This window comes from Notechis scutatus, chromosome 7 (assembly GCF_049901735.1).
Source record: "Notechis scutatus isolate UNSWTSFEM ecotype Mainland chromosome 7, rNotScu1.2, whole genome shotgun sequence".
In the NCBI taxonomy this organism is placed as follows: Eukaryota; Metazoa; Chordata; class Lepidosauria; order Squamata; family Elapidae; genus Notechis; species Notechis scutatus.
In genome coordinates, this window is record NC_142015.1 from 15,559,448 (window position 1) to 15,581,633 (window position 22,186).

Here is a 22,186-nt window from a genome sequence, read left to right on the forward strand (position 1 = left end):
TATACAGTTTACAGTATTTTGTAATTTTGAGGTTTGCTTTGTGTGCTTTTATTATTTGATTTGTTTTATTTGTTTCGCAAAGGCTTCTGATGGGACTTGATTATCAGCTTCCTGAACCTAATCCTGTCAGGCATGTGTAGTTGATTTTATCCTGCTAGTTTGCTGCTAGTTTGCCTTTCTTAATTGGACCAGTGTTGTTTCTGCTTTTCTCAATGAATGGGGTTAAGGTCCTGTCCTGTCCTTAATCCCATCACCTGGAGGTGAAGGTGTTTTGTTTGTGAATAGGCACATTGAGGCCTTCTGCCTCTTAAGAACATGTTTTTCCATTTTCTCCTTTGAGGAAATATAATAATCTGCCTCTCAATATTCCCCAAAATATCTCATTCTTCTGGGGGGAGGCTTCCCATAGTATATTTCTAAGGCATTGTCTCTTGTTCAGAGGCACTCTTGTAATTGCTTTAGGATACTTCTAGGGAAACAGCAGTTAAGCAGATTAAACTCATAGCTCAAGATATAATTTTAAAGCATTTGTTCATGCTGAGTGGCACGCTTATTATTTGGACCAAAGCTTTAGTTACGGTATTTACATCCTCTATTTCTATCCATTTGTACAGAGTGGTTCCCTCCACTCTTTCTATCATAATATCTGTGAGATGTGTCAAAGTAGGAGATCACCGTGCCAAATTGTCTCACTGGAGGAGACAAAAATCTGAAAGCAGCTTCACTGTAATCCTCTAAGTCTATGCTACATCACGTGCACTGTTTCCATTTCTACATTGTGGTTTCCTTCTTAGTTCTGGGAATAGGATTTAGTTCATGATGCAATCAGAAATACTTTTACCAAAAATATTGATAAGCTAGCAGCTGAATGCAACTTTCAAGAGAATGCTGTACTGTCTTCCTTTGCTATAGACCAGGATCCCCAACCTTTTCGCCGCCGGCCCGGTTCCGGCATCAGCTGGGCGCCGTGGCCCGGCATCGGCGTCAACTGGCGCCGCCATCTTTTTATGACGAAAAGGTGCTTGCGGTGGCGTCACCGAAGCGCTGTTTCATCAAAAAGATGGCGGGCGCCAGCGCCCGGTGAGCTTTTTCGGGTAGAAATGGCTTTCTACCGGAAAAGCTCACGGAAGCGCTGGCGCCGCCATCTTTTATGACAAAAAGCGCTTCCGGTGAGCTTCCTACCCAGAAAAGCTCACCGGAAGCGCTTTTTTACCAAAAAGATGGCGGCGCCCAGCAACCAGCGCCCGGTAAGGCTTGTTCCGCTGCCCGTGCACGGTCCGCGGACCGGCGGTTGGGGACCCCTGCTATAGACTATGAGTTCCTGACTCTATAGAGGCACAGTTGCAAATTTCAGTTGGATTAGGTGGTTGTTTCTACAGAAACCTTTGCATCAAATTGGAATTTTTTTTTTCTTCGAACAGTCTCTCATAGATCAAGACATTTGGAAATGGGTTCAGCATCCTGTAAAAGGAAAGATTCCCAGAGACCTTTTATTGCTAGAATTTGGGAGGTGTACACAATAAACAATGTTAAGTCAAATGAAGGACATTTCTATCTCCTTTCCCTTTCCTTTTTCCTTTCTCTTTCTTTTCTTTTCATCAGCCGTTTTTGAACAAATGGTATTTTTGCTGAGCACTAAATATTGAATGTCATTAACGTCAACAAAACTGTAGCCAGCAGGGTTCATTTCAGCCATTGGCACTATCTGCTAACCAGGCCTTATTAAAAAGTTTGGGGGTAACAAAAGGAGTCTAATTTGTACCCCAAATCTGGAATGCTGGCATTCTTAGGAAGATGTAGGATTAATGAGGACCGTGGAGGCAGAGCTGGCAATAGAAAAGGCTTAAGGGAAGAAACAACTATATTAAAGTGGTCTTTGTGACTAGCTAGTTTGCAATTGCTTGACATTGCAAAACATTGAAATCTGGAGTTGGCAGACGTTTCTAATAACTTCTTTAAGATAGCTGTTTTTATTTTGCTCATATGAACATTGTTTTCTTTTTAAGATACTTCTAGAATCAATTACCGTAGTTAGTGAGTGTGGAAATAGGTTTTAGTGCTGGAAAGCATAATCTTTTCTTATGCCAAATCCACTTTTTGGGGGTGAATCCTTTGAAATAAAGACCAAGATGAAACCAAGTTTTCCTCAACCTCATTCTGGGCTATATATGCAAAACATTGAAGGATGAATTGAGACTGTAACAAATATATCTACATTTTAAAGCCACAAAATCCAAGCAATTATTTGTTATGTCACATATTGTATTGTTCATACAATGTGACATGCATTTAAGTACTTCTGAAATATAAGCCTTCTCTGATGTGATTCAATCTAGTACTTCTCAACGTATGTAGGACTATGTAACTTCATCTTGATTGGGAATAGTTGTGGGGTTTATTCCAGAAGAATGTGCACTGGGAAAATCTGCTACTGCAGTAATCAGAAATCTTGAGTTTTTGGGTCTTTCCCCAATTTTAAATCAGGAATTTTCTGTGAAGCTGCCTTTGAAAGTCAGAAATACAGCCTGTGTTGTTTTTAAATATGATTAGCTAATCCTTTGGCACTAAAAATCTCAGCTCACCAAGTCTTAGGTCTGACCCAAAGGAAAGAAAAAAGGGTAAAAACATAAAATCCAACAAACTCTTTCACAACAATCCACAACAACACACAGAGCTCTGTCTATTGAAAGGGGACTTGGCAGAGTTCAGTGGTAGCAGAACAAACTCCAAGCCGTACTAAGGGACGTGCTTGGAGTGGACAAAACATGCTAATTGTGTGTGAGAAGGATCTAAAGCTAAACCCAAAATGAAGAGAGAAAGAGCTTTGTCCAGAGTTCTCAGCACTCCGGGTTTCGTACATATCGTCTGCCTTTTTGTAATCTACTATGCAGGTAGGAAACTAGTCTTTTTAAAAACATTTGGGCAAAAGGTATTTGAGTTATGGGTCAAGCAATCACTCCTGTGGAAACAAGGAAGGTTCTCTTTGGATGCTGAATGCCTGGGTGTGAATTGCCCAGCTTCTAGGCAGAGACATCAGAATGGTCCAAATATCTCTTCCTTCACAGCTCTGTGCTTGAAACAAGGTGGCTTTAAATGCATTTCAGTGGCTGTTTTTTTTTAAAAGAGTTATTACACTGTTCTTTATAGAATAGATTGCAGATCGATGCATCTCTAAATCTAGGGAATTCTTTGAAGGAATGCATCTTGAATACTGGTTCTGCTCAGGTATGTTTTTAAAACAAGACTTTCAAGCTACGCTGATAATATTTACAGAAAAGGGACTGATAATGGCATAAAGAAAAGGATGGATCTTAGCAATATTTAAATTTCCTATGTGTGTATACAGTACAGTATACACCTTGACGCTTCAGTGAATTTCGTAGAATTTTCTCTTGAATCAATATGTATATACTTGTATATATATACTGGGTATACTTGCTTATTTGGACATTTGGTTTAGTGGGATCTAACTCAATTAGGACATTGAGTTCAATGGGAGTTTCGCGTCTGAGCAATTGTACACAGTGTTGCACTGCTGATTTTGTGATTTGAACTTCCTGGATTATGCAACATATTACATTAAGATTAAGTTGCCAAGGAGTGGATAACTATAACATTCCCAACTGTATAGTGAAGATACTTTTTTAGTAGTTTTCCAAGTAGTCTAGTTAGAATTGATATGTGAAAGATTAACATGGAGATAATAACTATTATGTAATCTATGGCAGACTTTCCTGGTTGGGATCATTCGCTGGAGAAGATGTGAATCTGTACGACTGTAGAATCTGGTAGGTAGGTAGGTAGATGGATGGATAGATAGATCCTTTAAAGATAATTATGTTACACTGTAACATATTATGTCAATCTATAATTTAGAATGTCACCTATCTTGGACACAGAAAAAACATTTGCACCAGATTGTTTAATCCACACTTCCTTCCTTCCATGCTTATGTACCTCTCTATTCTCTCCATTTATGATACTTAGAAAAGGAAACAGCTATTTTTGATTAGTCAATGAATTATATTATTTCAAAAAGTGTCAGTATTCATTAAGCTATCATTTGTTGCATTCACATAACACACAATCATAAACCATGCATTAGAAGCTGCAGTGGAGGAGATATGTTCATGTAGCTTTTTGCACACCTAGTCTTCCTGGTTGCCAAGTTAATGCATAGAATTTGTGGCTTGAAAGTACGAGCTTTGTTTGTTCCTTTGTAGTCATGAACAGGTGTAGTCAGATGGTCTGATTTTTGGGAAAGCATCTGGGCGAAGCAATCAAGCTGGGAAATTTTCAAACAGGTCTCAGGTATGATCACACCTGAAGAAACAAACAAATTTAGCTCTTTGAAGAGTGAAAGCCACAAATCCTATGCATTAACTTAGGTAAACGAGAAGACCAAGTGTGTAACAAGCCATATGAGCATATTTCTTTGCTGCAGTTCCTAACACATGGTTTACAGCTTGGTGTTGTGTGAATCCAGAAAATGAAGGCTTAATGAATATCGGGACTTTTTAAAATAATAGCTGCATAGGCTGGAGGATCAATTCTATTACATGAGATGTTAAAGAAAAAGAAAATGGCTTCCTTGATTCAAGCTGGATTCCTGATAACTTCATGGACATGTCCATGCCATTTTTTTTGGCAGTGATGCTATTGTCTTCTGACCTAGTCCTTTTGACTTTCCAGTGTAGTTGGTAACTCTGGGATTTGCTACTAGTCCCCCATCCTTGTATCAATCAGGCACAACTTTCTTAGCTTTTGTGAAGGCTTAGTCAAGATAAGCTAGGTATTGCCATCAGCTATGTAATATATTTCTATTTTTAATACAGTAATTATTCCATGCTAGCTAGCTAAGATCAAGAAATCATCACATTCATTTTATGTAGATTAATGTCTTCTTGTAACCTGCATTGTTAGACTGAATTGCTTGTTTTAATTAATATAATGGGGTATTCCCATCTTTTCTTGGCCATTTTTAAATGGTTTCCTTGTTAGGAATCCAACCTTGTTTTATTTGACCAGCATATGATTTGGGGGAAATGTGCATATGAAATGTGCCCTAAGGAAAATACATGGAAAGGTAACTTGTCTGGATCATGTATATTCACTACTACAATACAGTAATATAGATAGGCTAGAATTCTCTAGGGTTGAAGGACATCAACTTGAAAAACCCAGACTTGAAGCTAAGTGGACCTCAACAGTCTAAATGCTCAGAAACCTATATGGGAACTCACACATTCCTAAAATAATAGATATGACTGGGTAACTTTAGCCCACAGGTTGCCATGTCATGTTGCTATCACATTACATTTTGCGATGTTTTTCTCATTTGCAGACCTGGGGTGGCCGTGGCCTGTGCATGACGCATCTGGCCCGCAGGGTGCCAATTTGATACCTCTGCTCTACCCAATGCTTTGTTTTGAACTAGAGCCCCCTTCTCTCTTCAGAAGAGAAAAAAGAACCAAAGAAAATGTAGGCCTTCTAGTCAAAATGGCTTTGTGCAGAGCTAGACCCAAGGTAGCCACCATTTTGATTTGACATGCTCTCAAAATTCCAAATGCATTCATTGGATCAAAAAGATTGCCCATTTCTTCGAGATACACTTCATCTGATTTAGTTAATACTAATTTAGCAAATTTAACACTCTTATATTCCCAACAGTGGCTGCTAAAAGCCACGAGCAGGTGCATTGCTATGAACAAGGCCATTTTGGGTTCTATTGAAGACACGCCAAACCAGAAGCATCCCTATCTGAGGCTGCCTCTGCTTCCTTTGTCTGGCTGGTGATGCTGCCAAGCCTTTCATGTAACTTGATGAATCAGAAATGCTGCTGTTCCTTATACTCCAGCCTTTTAAATTAGAGCCAGGAAGGAGCTAAGCCCCACAACCAAAAGCTTTGTCCTTGGCTCCTGGCAGTCTCGAGTCTGCCCCCAAATGTTGGATCGGATGCCTAGGAGACCAGCACACCCTCCCTGTTTCCAGCAAAGAAGCTCCTTTGCCCAGGATACAAAATGTACTGGAAGTACACAGCTTTCAAAACAGTCAGCTTGAATGACTGCCCAGTGTTTCCAAACGTCTTTCAGCGAACAAACACTCCTGATTCTATTCATAGTGTCCCAACCCTAGAAGAATTCCCTCAAAGGAACATCTAGGGACTAGCTTAGCCCACCTGCAGTGAAGCAGAACCACCCAGTTATTTCGACCTCCCTTCCTCCAGTAGTCTAAACTCGTTTTCTCAACCAGACACCCTCCAGATGGGCTAGGACATCGATTCCCATAACATGCAACCCATGGAGAGCATCTGATTGGGGGAAATTAATGGAAGACAAAGCATAGATTTTGTTTCTTTAGCGGCAAGGGTCTCCAAACTTGGCAAGTTTAAGACTTGTGGACTTCAACTCCCAGAATTCCTGAGCTAACATGACCGGAAGAGGAATTCTGGGAGTTGAAGTCCACAAGTCTCAAAACTGTCAAGTTTGAAGACACCCTGCTTTAGCCGACGGCATCTACAGAGTTCATGGAATCACTGATATACATATATAAGTTTAAAACATCAGGATGGCTGGATACATGGCTGGATAGATGGCTGGATAGAAAGATAGCTAAACAGACAGACAGACAGATACAGTATCTATCTATCTATCTATCTATCTATCTATCTATCTATCTATCTATCTATCTATCTATCTACCTATCTAGATACAGTAGCTAGATGACTAGATGACAGAGATAGATGATAGATGATGGCTAGATAGAGATAGAGATAGGTAGGTAGGTAGGTAGGTAGGTAGGTAGGTAGGTAGATGGATGATAATATACCCTCTCCTAGCTGAGACCCCTGAATGCCATTCATCCTTCTCACAAGAGCCTTTCCCTCAGGGGATGATCTGCTTTGAGGTCTTTCCTGTAGGGATGGAGAAGAAATCTGCCACCAAGATCTTGGAGACTGAGGTTGGCCATGTCCCAGGTAAAAGCCGCACATCAATTCCACCAGGGTACACTTCTTCTAATTCTAAACACCTGTAGAAAATAGCATTTTCTAGAAAGATGAATCTTGAATGAAAGCATGTCTTAGAATATTCAATGTTTTTGAATGTGTATAAGAAGTGATCGCCTTTTTAAAAGAATATATAGCAAGAGATGTGTTGAAATAAATTTAGATTGGGAAAGTTACTTTAAAAAACATGGAACTATTAGGAATGTATGTACAAGATACTTTATACAAGCTGAGGGACAGAATTGAAGATGGTAAGGCAAAGAACAGAAAAAACATGGCCATCACTCAGTCATGGAATGCGATTTAATAAATAAGCTTTAAAATTGGTTCCCTCCCCCCATGCACTCACTATTCCTTTCCTTTCTGTGATAAAAATCTTATACTTCAAGCTTATAAATACGACCCAACTTTTTCTCTGTATGAATATATGCCACTTGATTTTTAGCTGAATGGCAGGATAAAAAAAATCTATTAATAAATAATTCAATTGTATTCAAATGAGAAAGAAGCAGGTGTTACCAGGCAGATAGCAGAGCTCTGGCTGATGTGTCATCTAACACTTCCTAGCAAGAGTAGAAAGACAACTGGCTACACAGGAGAGAGAATCACTACTATCTGAAATTAAAACAGTTTGAGAGTAGTTGATCTTACCTCTGGCTTGGTTATGCACTCACCAATAAGTTAAAAAAATGTATTTCTAAGGTAGAAGGAGCTGTATAAGTAAAGTCCTTTTTCCTGTTAGATTTATGGAACTCATGATATAGCCTGAAAATCTGTTTTAATGCAGCTGATAAGAAGCATCATAGCTAACTGATCAGGGCTCTCCACATGCAATAATAAAAAAGCAAAATGGTAACCATGATGCCCATAAAAACAGGTAAGGCTTCAATTACACAATTACATCTTTATTTATTTTTTTACCATGCCCCATGGACAACTGTGCAGTAATGGATTCAGTCTTTGGATGGTCTGAATTTTAAGGAAACAGAATAAAATTACCCCCAATAACAAAGTCACACACTTTGCTTCTTTAATGCAATATTATATATTTTCTCCACTATACATTTCTGTGAGCTCTAGAAACATATAACTTGGGGGCTTTTATAAAAGAACCCTAGTGTTATGTTTGCCATGGCTATAAAGTTCAAGCCACACAAGCAGAAATATCAAGGGTGTGCACTCTTCTCTCATTCCTGGTAATAAGGGTCATACAGCTTATTAGAAAAATTAAAATGTTTATGTAATTTGTAGAACCCCAAGGCTACTATTGGTTATCAAGGAACACGTGCATAATACTCCTTAAAAATGCCCATCTCACCCTTACTACTTATCGTATATTAATTATAATGTGATCAAAGCTGCCCTTGATCCATATTCTATGTGTGACCAGTCTATTGTTGTGATGCTCGTTCTCCTTGTGGCATTTCTTGGTGAAAGAGACCAATGATTCATTATAAGCTGTTAGTTTTGGACTAATAAATAGTAGTTTGAACCTTCTTTGGCCTGTTCATTTCGTTTGTATTATTTTGATCTGTCAGTCTTCCATAACCAGGTTAGGAGCACGATGGCTCGAGTGGTTGGAACGCTGGGCAGGAAGTTAGCAAGCCCGCGTTCAAGACCCATGAGCTGCTGTGGGGCAGGATTGAGCCCTCGTCCTACACTCCAGCTCCTCCAAGGATATGAAAAGACCCCCCCCCAACTGGGCATCCCCAGGGCAACAATGATGTCCCCAGCTAATCCTTTCAACCCAGAAGTCCCTTGTGTTTCTGCAATAGAAATAAATAAGTAACCAGGTAAAGCAAAGGTGTAGACCTCTCTTCATGTGAAGAAGGATAAATCTCTCTTTGAGGGCCTTTTGAAATAGGTATTGTTACATACCAATACATTGTCTATTGTTGGATATTCATATTCCAGTGGTGGAACATGACTATAAGGGCAATGTTTGCTGAAGTTATGTACAAACGTGGCAAGATATATGAATGACCATATAGATTAAGAAAATAAATATTTAAAAGCCAACGTTGAGAGTGTGAGAAAGTGTGTAGAAAAGTGTACATATCAGTGAGTAATTAAAAGCTAAAGATGTCCTTGAGCTGAGCTGAACTCTGGTGATGAGTTCATCCATTCAGGGGTGGGTTTTTTTTGGAGAGAGAGAATAGAAATGGCTTGGTATATTTTTAAACTTCCCAATGTGGCACCTAGCTGTCCTTAGCTGATCTCAAAAAGTTATCCAGGATGAAGCCTAGTCGTTGAAAGTCCTACCTCTAGAGGGAATCCCAGAATGATTTTTTCTTCTTCTAAGAAAAGCCCAAATAGATTGGAATAAAAGAAAAGCAGCATGAATGAGAGGACACTGCTTTGATTTGTTTTTCCTCCACTGTTTGACATTATTTGTTCTTATCCCAATTGTTTTGTTCCTATGCTTCTACCAAATCTGTGCCCCTTCCACATGGGTGCTTTTTCAGAAAGGAAAATGGAGATCTCCTCAGAAACTTCTCATGATGCAACAAGGAAGTCAATTTAAATCAGAAATGTGGGTTTCCGCACATTTTTTAAAACCATGTGGTTCTTGAGCATAGGATTTCCTTCTGTTTGCCTTGAACTGACAATGTGATGACTCAAAGGGGAGTGGCATAAAAGCAACAAAGGTACAAAAATAGGTAGAGTCCCTTTAATACCTCCAACTTGGCCCCCAATGTCCAGTTATCCTTGGCTGGAGAAAAATCTCTCCCAAGAACATTTTTGAAAGGGAAGAAATTCCGTCCGAACCCAAAGTACATATAGATTATAAATAAAAACCAACACAAACCACGCTGCAGCAATTAATGAGACACGGCAGGATGAGGAATTGAAGACTTCAAAAGATAACAAAACACACACACAGTTGGGAGGACGCCAGAACTCAGATAAATTGACAAACAAAAAAAATAACCCCCGCTTCCAAAAAAAAGGCACACAAACCAAACACACTTTTTTTTCCCCTGCCCCCGTTAAATAAATAAAAAAAGTTTTTTTTCCCCCCCCCCACCCTTTTTTCTCCTCCCCCCCCCCCCCTCCCTCCAAAGGATAGGAAAAAAAGGGTGGGCTCTCCCCTACCCAAATACACACCCCCCCCTCCCCCCCCCCCCCCAACAAAACAACACCAACACAACCACAACCCCCTCTCTTTTCTCCCCCCCGAATAGACCAAAGCTGCAGCGCGGCGGGTCATGCTACATCATAGTTTTTAGTTAGCTTGTGTCCCCATCAACCATTTGAAGTTACAGCAGCACTGAAAAAAGTAATTTATGACCAGTTTTCACACTTACGATTCTTGCAGCATCCCCATGGTCATTTGATTTACATTCGGATGTTTGACAACTGGTTCATATTTATGATGGTTGCAGTGTCCCTGGGATCATGTGATCTCCTTTTGAGACCTTCTGACAAGCAGTCAATGGGGAAGCCAGATTCACTTAACAATTAGGTTACTAACTTAAGAAATGCAATGATTCACTTAACAACTGTCGCGAGAAAAGTCATAAAGTGGGGCAAATTCACTTGACAAATTTTTCACTTAGCAACATAAATTTTGGGCTCAATTGTGCTCATAACTCGAGGACTACCCATTAGGCAGCTGAAATGTTCAAAAAACGACACATGACATGAAATGTGTTTTCCATCTCAACCTTGTGGTCAGATGCATCCTGGTTTCTTGACTCTCCCTCCATTGTAGGGATATGCAGGTAGCCATTGAATTACAACCACAATGGAGCCCAACATTTCTGTTGTTAAGTGAAACAATTGTTAAGTGAATTTTGACCCATTTTGCCACCTTTCTTGCTATAGTTGTTAAGTGAATCACTGCAATTGTTAAATTAGTAACATGGTTGTTAAGAGATTCTGGCCTCCCCATTGACTTTGCTGGCCAGAAGGTCACAAAAAGTGACCACATGACCCTGGGACACAGCAGTGGTCATAAATATGAGTCAGTGGCCAAGCACCTGCATTTTGATAACATCGCCATGAGGACACTGCAGTGATTGTAAGTGTGAAAAATGGTCGTAAGTCACTTTTTTCAGTGCCATTGTAACTTCAAATGGTCACTAAATGAACTGTTGTAAATCAAGGACTACCTGTATCCTGCATTCCTGATTCTATCTATAGAAACAGAGTCATAGGAATCAATCCTTCTGAAACCTCAGGATATTTATACCAAACAACGTTGGACTGAAGAGCTAACTTTAAATAATAGAATCGCTCTACTCCCATTCTTCTCCTGTAACATTAAAACATGAGAAACCAGACAAGTTTTGCCTAATATAAAAATTTTTAGGGCAGCCTTTCCAGTCATTTTCCAGCCTTTCCACTCAGGCAAATCAGAATTGACACGGTTTCTTGTACTTTTGGTTTCTTGTATTTTCAATTAAATGTTTCCTCCTTTTCACCTCCACTTTTAACTTCTTCAATTTAGTGTTTGTAGTGAAGTGTTTCCTTAATTATATCCGTATATGTGTGGTATCAAGTAAATGGGATCAACTTCAGAGTCACTTCTTACATTTCAGATGATTATCAGCAGAAGCCTGGTGAGATCCACCTTCTAAAAAGAGATTCAGCAAGTGGTGGGGATGGAGAATAGAGTTCACAGTTCTTAATTTAGTTCATTCACCCACCGCTGACTTTTCCTGCAAGGCACATCAAGTATAATCCAGCTCAATCTTTACCAAAACCTATTGAAATGAATAGAATAGAATATATTTCTTTATTGGCTAAGTGTGATTGGACACACAAGGAATTTGTCTTGGTGTAAATGCTCTCAGTGTACATAAAAAGAAAAGATACATCAATGGATTAAACTCCCAGATTAAGAGGAAACAAATATTAACCAAATTAACTAAACAAAATGTTGATATTATATGCCTACAGGAGGTACATATCCAAAAGCAGCATAAAAAATATCTAGAATATCCCAAGTTGGGTGTATTATTTACAGCATTGGCAGATCAAAAGAAAAAGGGGTAGCAATTTACGTAAAAAAAGAGATAAATGCAAAAAAAAATCTATGCAGATGAACAAGGTAGAATTTTAATGATACAAATTAATTTACATCAAAAACAATTACTATTAGTGGGGATATATGCCCCTAATGATAACCAGAAGAAGTTTTATAAGGGACTGTATGATAAAATAATTAGTGTAGGTGAAGAAAATATTTGCTTGATAGGGGATTTTAATGCCATTGTTGATGTTAAAAAAGACTATATTAGTATGGAAGGGACTAGGAAGAAAAAAAAGAGAATTCTACCAAAAAAATGTTTTGATTTAACACATGAGACCAATTTGGAAGATATATGGAGGAAGATGAATCCAAATGAGAAGAAATATGCGTTTTATTCTAGTCCACAAAAATCTTGGTCCAGAATCAATATGGTATGGGTTAATGGGGCAATCGAGAAAGACATTAGTGAAGTAGAGATAATGCCTAATATATGGGATGACCATAGCCCAGTTAAAATTACATGGAAAGGACATAGTAAAAGGAAAAGGAGATGGATATTAAATTCACAAATAACAAAGGAAAAAGAATCTATCTCAAGAATTAAAAATGAGTTAGAAACATTCTTTAAGGTTAATCTAAAACAACATACTAGTTTACAAAATTTATGGGACACTACAAAGGCTTTTGTGAGAGGCATATCAATAGCCTATATATAGCTAAGAAAAATAAAGAAAAATGGAAGAAACAGAATGAATTACAAGAAAGGATTAAAAAAATTGAATATGAGCTCCAAAAAGACCCCAAAAATATGGAAGTTAAGAAAGAAATAGGGATGATTAGACATGAACTAAATTTGATAGATATTGAGGAAAATGCACGTAACTTAAAAACTCTTAAACATAATTACTTTGAATCAGTAAATAAACCAGGAAGGTGGTTGTCCCATAAATTAAAAATAGAGAAAGAGAAAAGTCTAATTCAGCAACTCAAGGATGAGGAAGGGATAATGTATTATCAGATGGAGGAGAAAAAGAGAATTGCGCAAAGGTATTTTGGCGAGCTTTATAAGCAAGAAGATGTTAGGGAAGAAAACATTAGATACTACTTGGAGGGAAACGGTCTGAGCCCAATCTCAGAAGAAAATGGAGAAGTACTTAATAAAGAAATAACATTAACAGAGTTACAAAAGGTGATACAAAAACAAAAAAATAATAAAACACCAGGCCTGGATGGTCTACCAGGCGAACTATATAAAAATTTATCTGAATATTTGAACCAATATTACTGGAACTATATAATGAGGCATTAACGCAAGCTAGACTTCCGAGGTCCTGGTCCAAGGCATACATCTCCTTAATTGCAAAAGATGGCACTGATCAACAACTAATTGCGAACTATAGGCCAATCTCGTTGCTAAATACGGATTATAAGATATTTATGACAATATTAGCAGAAAGAATGAAACCAATTTTGAGTGAACTTATACATACAGACCAGAATGGTTTCCTGCCAAATAGACAAATTAAAAACAATATTAGGACAGTACTAAATTCGATTGAATACTACGAAGCTCACCCAGAAAAATAGGCAGCTTTAATTTTTTTAGATGCACAAAAAGCATTTGACAATATCAATTGGAAATTCATGCTATATCAAATTAAAAAGATGAACTTTGGCACTAATATAGAAAAAACACTACAAGAAATATACTCAAATCAAAAAGCAAGTGTATTATTAAATGGAGATCGTACCAAAGATTTTGAAATTACAAAAGGAGTGAGACAAGGGTATCCATTATTGCCTCTGTTATTTATCTTGTCTTTAGAAGTGTTGCTAGCTGCAACCAGACAAAACCCAGAGATTTATGAAATTAAGATTAGAAATGAGGAATATAAAGTTCAGGCATTTGCCGATGATTTGGTATTTATAGTGGAAGATCCAAAGAATTCGGGACCAATATTGTTGCAAAAAATAGAAAAATTTGGGGAAGCAGCAGGATTTAAAATAAATAAAAATAAAACTAAGATGATAGTCAAAAACTGTACAACAAAACAAAAAGTAGAATTAGAAAACAATGGGACAGCAAATAGTAAAAAAGATGAAATACCTGGGAATTTGTATATCACCAGATGTTCATCATTAAAAGAGGACAATTATGTTAAACTGATTAAGCAAATCAGAAAAGAATTGGAATTATGGGCCAAATTGAAATTGTCTATATTAGGAAGAATAGCAACACTGAAAATGTATACTTTACCAAAACTAATATATCTATTCCAAATGATTCCAATTAAATTAGGGAAATATTTTTTTATAGAACTAAATAAAATGACATCCAAGTTTGTCTGGTTGGGCAAGCAGCCACGTATTAAAATGAAACTATTACAAGATAATAGGAGCAGAGGTGGTCTCGGACTACTAGAATGGGAGCTTTATTACCAGGCAGCGGTGTTGAGTTGGATTAAGGATTGGATTAAATTAAGAGACAAGAGAATCTTAACATTAGAAGGACATGACCTCTTGATAGGTTGGCATGCATTTTTATGGAAAATAAAAGTAATATACATACCTATTTCAATCAACACCTAATAAGAGACTCATTGATTACAATTTGGAAAAAAATCAAAGGTAAACACTATACAGTAATCCCATGATGGCTGTCAACCATGGAAGCCATAATACATCCAAATAGATTAGACCTACGGAAAATGGTAAGCTATGAAGAACTATTAGATAGTCAAGGGAAATTAAAATCAAACCAAGAACTGAAGGAAAATGGAATTATAATCGATTGGTGGCCATATTTGCAAATTCAAAATAAATATAAAAAAGACTCAAAAGATTTTGGATTTGACAAAGGGCAGAACCAACTAGATAAAATATTAATGGGACCGGAACAAAAATGTATAACTAAAATATATAAATATTTATTAGATTTTAAAATGGAAGAGGAAATAGTCAAAAGTACAATGATTGCATGGGCACAGAATTTTGGATACACTATAGAATTAGAGGAATGGGAGAAAATATGGAATATAAATTATAAATTAACGGTATCTGCAGCATACAAAGAAAACATATATAAAATGTTTTATAGATGGTATTTATCCCCAACAAGATTGGCAAAACTCTACCCCAACATGAGTCCTAAATGTTGGAAGTGCAAAAAAGTTGATGGTACATTTTATCACACGTGGTGGATGTGCCCCAGGCCAGGACATACTGGATTCAAATTAAAAATTGGTTAAAAGAGATCACTGGCTATCAGATTGAGCTCAGACCAGAATCCTTCCTATTAGGAATCATTAAAGAAAGACTACCAAAAGAAGTAAAATACCTAGTGTTACATATTATAACAGCCGCCAGAATAGTCTTTGCACAGGTATGGAAAACACCAAATACCCCCAATGAAGAACTAATAATACACAAAAAAACAGAAGGTGCTGAGGTGAATATGCTAACAATGAAATTGAAAGAAAAAGACAACTCTGAATTCTTTACAATTTGGAACAATTGGTATAAATGGCTAACAAACAGAACCAAGAAGTGAGACAAAAATGTTAATTGAAACAACCCTTAAGAAAGTAAAATAAAATTTTGTAAACTATATAAAGATATAAGAATAGTAATTATAGCTAAAGATATTATTTAATAGTAGATAAATGCAATATAATGTATTATATTTAAACCAAAATCTTGTATAGATGCCAAGAACGTTGTTGATATCATGATGTTTTATGATGTAAAAAAAAAAGAAAATTAATAAAAATATATTAAAAAGAAAAGAAAAGATACATTCATCAAGAGTCAAGAATCATAAGGTACAACACTTAATGATGGTCATAGGGTACAATAAGCAATCAAATCATACTAGGAAACAGTCAATATAAATCGTAAGAATACAAGCGACAAAGTTACAGTCATACAGTCACAAGTGGGAGGGGATGGGCGATAAGGAGTGATGAGAAGATTAATAGTAACAGTAGTGCAGACTTTGTAAATAGTTGGACAGTGTTGAGGGAATTATTTGTTTAGCAGAGTGATGGCGTTTGGGAAAAACTGTCATTGTGTCTAGTTGTTCTGGTGTGCAGTGCTCTATAGCGTCGTTTTGAGGGTAGAAGTTTAAACAATTTATGTCTGGGATGTGGGGGGTCTGTAAATATTTTCACAATGAGACCTTCAGAAAAGCATGTATACGATCTGGTATTTCCAAACAACATGGAAAAGTTCAAGGCATATAGAATTTTTTGGGGTGCTGGATGAAAAACCTCTGAGCAAATAACTTCTTTTGCCTGTCTTTTTGTCATACTTGTCCATCTGTTTGCTATCGTTCTGACACTAGCTTTAATGTCAGTGATCTCATTCTTGTATACAAAAGCACCCTTCCGAGCCAAGACTGTGACACTGTCCCCGCATTTCACAGTCTCGCTCTTCTGGGTGCTAAGGAAAGGAAAGGTCAACCGTGTTATATCTCTGACTCTCTTTAGATTATATCAATCCCCGAAGCTAAGAAGGCGAGTTCGGGCAAGTGTCTGAACAGGGTTTAAATTATGTTACATTTAGGCACAGTGAATTAATTGTTTGTGCAGCACCCATCAGCACAATCTAGCGTTCAGCCCTTTGGGCTCTTTGCGGCAGGATCTCATTAAGGCATCTGCTAGGGAGTTGTAGAAACCCCTGTTAATTAGTCAGTTATGTTACCAGCCCTGGAATGAAACGTATAGTCTATAATTAAACAAGCATGTTGTAATGAACGCATCATGCAATGCCAACTGTATCCTATGGCATTCATTAGTGTTTACACTCGAGCGTGCACATAACTGCAACCTAAACCTTTATTTTCTACTGAATTTAATTAATTATCCAATGACTTGGTAGATTTCATCCTTGCCCTTTTTCTCCTTTGCATTAATAACATAGGTCCTTAAGCCCCATCTGGTGACGTTCACACAACAAAAGCTCTGTTTGTCCAATAGTGGTCTCAGTAAGCTTCTAGTTAAATCAGTGCTATGATTATTAAATGAAATATGAACAACGTGGTACTCCAGTTTTATGTTAGGATGTACACTAAGATCAAACGGTATATATATACTTATCGAACAGCAGTGCATTGGGCTCTCACAACTCAGCCCTCTTTTCCCAGGGAGTTGCTTTCTGGGTATGTCTGGAATACTCTACCCGACTCTGTAGTTTCTTCCCCAAACCCCAAAAACTTTAACCTTAGACTGTCTACTATTGACCTCACCCCTTTCCTAAGAGGCCTGTAGGGGGCGTGCATAAGCGCACCAACGTGCCTACCGTCCCTGTCCTATTGTTTCTCTTATTCTTTTATTTTTCTTATATGTACCCATTTCATGTATTCACAACTATGTATACATTTATACTTATTATCTTGTAAACAATTGGCAAATCAAATAAATAAATAAATAAAATAAATATGTTGGCCTGCATTCAGCATGGTCTTTCTAATTGGGGAGCTCTTGATTATAATCTTGTCAGTTCTGGATATTGTCTTGACTAGCAAGTATTAGGGACTTCAAATAATATACGAAAGCATGTATTAGTGACTTCAAATGAGTCAGCTATAGCAATAACACTTGGATGTATATGCCGCCCCATAGTGCTTTCTAGCCCTCTCTAAGCGGTTTACAGAGTCAGCCTATTGCCCCCAACAATCTGGGTCCTCACTTTACTGACTTCGGAAGGATGGAAGGCTGAGTCAACCTTGAGCCGTTCAGGATTGAACTCCAGATTGTGGGCAGGGTTTGCCAGCAATCCTGCATCCTAACCACTGCATCACCAGGGCTTTTTTTGAATATCAGTTATATTTTTATTTCTTTTTCCCCGTTAGAGCTGATAGATGGAGTCAATATCACCAGTCCGGTATTACTGATTCATGGTACAGTCGGGAAGCCTGCCCTGCTCTCTGTGAAATACACCAGCACAAGCCATGACAAGCCTGTCATCAAATGGCAAGTGAAACGCAACAAGGCGGCGGCGACAGTGGTGCAGTCCATCGGCACAGGGATCATTGGGAACCTGCGCCCAGAATATAGAGATCGGATAAAAATCTTCGAGAATGGCTCTCTACTGATCCACGAGTTGCAGTTGTCTGATGAAGGCACCTACGAGGTGGAAATCTCCATCACGGATGACACTTTTACAGGCGAGATGAACATTAACCTTACAGTGGATGGTAGGTTGGTCTTAGAAAAACTAGATTTATTGATTTATAGATTTTTATTTAACTTACATACATCCTGACTTAATATTCCTTGGCCCAAACAACACATCAATTTATTTATTAGATTCTTATCATGCTTTTATTACTTAATAGGTAACTTAAGGTGACGAACATACCTAATATTCCTTCCTCCTTCTCTTTTCCCAACAACAATCCTGTGAGGTGGCTTGGGCTTAGAGTCTAGGTAACTGATGATGTTACCTACTTGGGTAATGAAATGTCTGAAAGAAAACAACCAAGCTCAAAAACCACCAAGGACCCCTGATTTCACACCTGAGCTACAAATCTTCTCCTTTTTTGAGAGAGAATGACTAGCCCAGAGAAAAAGATCAAAGTGGCAGGTAGTGGATCAAGTAATCAGTTCCTAAGCCATGTATGGCTTTATAGGTAACACCTGCAGCTTGAATCATAACCACAAGCAAACTGGCAATTGGTGCAGCTTGCGAAGTGGAGGTGCTACATGGGCTTATTGAGATATTGTACAGGTGAAACTCAAAAAATTAGAATATTGTGCAAAAGTTCCTTTATTTCAGTAATGCAACTTAAAAGATGAACCTAATATATGAGATAGACTCATTACATGCAAAGCAAGATAGTTCAAGCCGTGATGTGTCATAATTGAGATGATTATGGCTTACAGCTCATGAAAACCCCAAATCCACAATCTCAGAAAATTAGAATATTGTGAAAAGGTTCAATATTCTAGGCTCAAAGTGTCCCACTCTAATCAGCTAATGAAGCCATAACTCCTGCAAAGGGTTCCTGAGCCTTTAAATGGTCTCTCAGTCAGGTTCAGTAGGAATCACAATCATGGGAAAGACTGCTGACCTGACAGTTGTGCAGAAAACCATCACTGACACCCTCCATAAGGAGGGAAAGCCTCAAAAGGTAATTGCAAAAGAAGTTGGATGTTCCCAAAGTGCTGTATCAAAGCACATTAATAGAAAGTTATGTGGAAGGGAAAAGTGTGGAAGAAAAAGGTGCACAAGCAGCAGGGATGACCGCAGCCTGGAGAGGATTGTCAGGAAAAGGCCATTCAAAAGTGTTGGGGACTTTCACAAGGAGTGGACTGAGGCTGGAGTCAGTGCATCAAGAGCCACCACACAGACGGATCCTGAACATGGGCTTCAATTGTTGTATTCCTCTTGTCAAGCTGCTCCTGAACAACAAACAACATCAGAAGCGTCTTACCTGGGCCAAAGAAAAACAGAACTGGTCTTTTGCTCAGTGGTCCAAAGTCCTCTTTTCTGATGAGAGCAACTTTTGCATCTCATTTGGAAACCAAGGACCCAGAGTCTGGAGGAAGAATGGAGAGGCACACACTGCAAGATGCTTGGAGTCCAGTGTGAAGTTTCCACAGTCTGTGTTGATTTGGGGAGCCATGTCATCTGCTGGTGTTGGTCCACTGTGCTTCATTAAGTCCAGGGTCAACGCAGCCGTCTACCAGGAGATTTTGGAGCACTTCATGCTTCCTTCTGCAGATGAATTTTATGGGGATGCTGACTTCATTTTCCAGCAGGACTTGGCACCTGCCCACACTGCCAAAAGGACCAAACCCTAGTTCAATGACCGTGAGATTACTGTGCTTGATTGGCCAGCAAACTCGCCTGACCTGAACCCCATAGAGAATCTATGGGGCATTGCCAAGAGAAAGATGAGAGACATGAGACCGAACAATGCAGAAGAGCTGAAGGCCGCTATTGAAGCATCCTGGTCTTCCATAACACCTCAGCAGTGCCACAGGCTGATAGCTTCCATGCCACGCCGCATTGAGGCAGTAATTGCTGCAAAAGGGGCCCAAACCAAGTACTGGGTACATATGCATGCTTATACTTTTCAGAGGTCTGATATTGTTCTATGTACAATCCTTGTTTTATTGATTGCATGTCATATTCTAATTTTCTGAGATTGTGGATTTGGGGTTTTCATGAGCTGTAAGCCATAATCATCTCAATTATGACAAATCACTGCTTGAACTATCTTGCTTCAAATGCAATGAGTCTATCTCATATATTTGTTTTACCTTTTAAATTGCATTACTGAAATAAATGAACTTTTGCACGATATTCTAATTTTTGAAGTTTCACCTGTATATCCATCAGTGTTTCTGCTGCTCCATTCTGGACCAGTTTGGGTGGCAGCCCCATGTAGAATGCATTGCAGTAATCAAGTCAAGAGGTGTGTGGGAAGGCCCCATCCGTCAGAAGAATGAAATATTTTGGGAAATATTTAAAAAGGCAGAATATTATATTCCCCTAAAGTAGAAATGGAAAAACATGTGTTAGAGGCAGAAAAGCAACCCCCCGTCTTTCTTAAAAGCCCACAGCAGATGCCAGCACTTGACGAGATAAAGAGCTTATTGAAAGAAGCCAACTATCTAGATGGCTCTATTCATAAGCAAAGCAAATACTGCAGACAGCAATCCATTCAAAACAGGATATGTTTTGGCAAGGCGACGGCCTGCGCTGCGTCCTCCTCCAAGCTGAGCCCCGCTGAATGTGCGCCTCTGCCCAATGCCCGTGCCGCTGCAGCGTTTGGAGCTGCTGGCGCATTTGGAGATGCATGGGGACGGGGATGGGCTGGCCGAGGGGTGGAAAGGATGGGCGGCTTCAGGCTCTTTCCGCCAGACCCGCAGGCCAGGGAAGCAGCGCAGCCGTCACCTCACCTCCCTGTCCATGGACGGGTGGGCGCTATCACTGCCTTGGGCAGCCTCTCCCGGTGGCCCCTTCGGGTTCGGGCTGGAGGGAGTTGGGAAGGAAGCCAAGCTCGGGTCAGCCCGGCTCTTTTGCTTGGCAGGCGGGTGCACACCCGCAGCTCGCTTTCCCGGCTCTGCCCAGCCCGCACGGCTCTGGCACGGCCCTGGCAGGATGACCAGAGGGCCCGGCGGGGAAGTGCTTGCTGCCTTGGCGAGAGCTCCGCCATCGGGCAGGAGGGCTCGCCTGTCAGCTGCGCTGGGCGCCCCAGGTGAAGCTCTTCACGCTCTGCCCGGTGCCAGGCAGGGATGGCGGCTGGGCGCTTCTCCTGGGGTGGGCCGATCCTGCGCTGCAGCCTCGGGAGATTCGCCTCCCCATGTGGGGTTGGGCTTTCCTCGAGCAGGGGAGGCTTTGTTGTACCGGTAGTAGGGCGTCGTTTTTAAAAGAATTGGCTTTGCCTTCAAAGGCGAAGGGAAGGCAGCGACAGGAGCGCCTGAAGCCGAGTGTCTCTGCCAGGCTCCGGTTGCAGGGAGGAGCCCTGGCTGGCCGTGCATGGCTGCGCCAAACGCTGCGGCGCTGCTCTAAACGCCGTGGCAGCACGGGGAGAAGGGAAAGCAACAGTGGTGGAAGGTCTCCTGATACGAAGTGCCCCACCAATGCTGAAGTCAACGCAGGCAGCACCATATCCGGGTATGCAACAAAAGTATTTCCTAATGGCAAGCCCCCCCTGCCATTCCCTCCCATTTCGCATGCTTAATATAGGCCTTAATTTGGGGGGGGAGGGGCTTAATTTGATTTTATGTCTATAAAATATGCTGGGACTTCCTATTGGGAGAGGCCGTATTGTTGGAGAAACACGGTAGTTTCTTCCTTGGTGCACATGGAGTGGATGAGTAATGGACTGTATGTTTGACTCAGTAAAAGGGGAGGAGTCTGCTGAACCATTCCTAGAAATATATTTGAATCTTTACAAAGTAGAAATGTAAGAAACGTCAAGAAATTCTACCATGATTGTGTTTGGTATAAGTCAAGGTCAAAAGAGTCTATGAGAGGCTTTAAAATTTTTGCTGAAGTACCCCAACTATATTAAAGTACATTGTAAAACTCCCAGCAATCCCCATTTCCTGATCTGGCCTATCTCAAAAAACTGACAAAGAAATGAAACTTTCAGCCACATCACTATATCAGTTCAGATCAGTACTGATATAACTTCCACTTGCAAATATTTAATTGGAGTCTTCCATCATTGGAGTTGCATAGTCAGA

At 39.5% G+C, this 22,186-nt stretch overlaps 1 protein-coding gene across 1 annotated transcript in view; it reads left to right on the forward strand.

Moving 5' to 3' along the window:
- Positions 1-2,704: 2,704 nt before the first annotated feature.
- Positions 2,705-22,186, forward strand: part of HEPACAM (hepatic and glial cell adhesion molecule) — a 28,799-nt gene continuing 9,317 nt past the window's right edge. The window contains exons 1-2 of the mRNA XM_026671415.2: positions 2,705-2,891; positions 17,836-18,180. Of these exons, the coding sequence (XP_026527200.2) occupies positions 2,807-2,891; positions 17,836-18,180 (430 nt within the window). The 5' untranslated portion in view covers positions 2,705-2,806. The remainder of the gene's footprint in view (positions 2,892-17,835; positions 18,181-22,186) is intronic.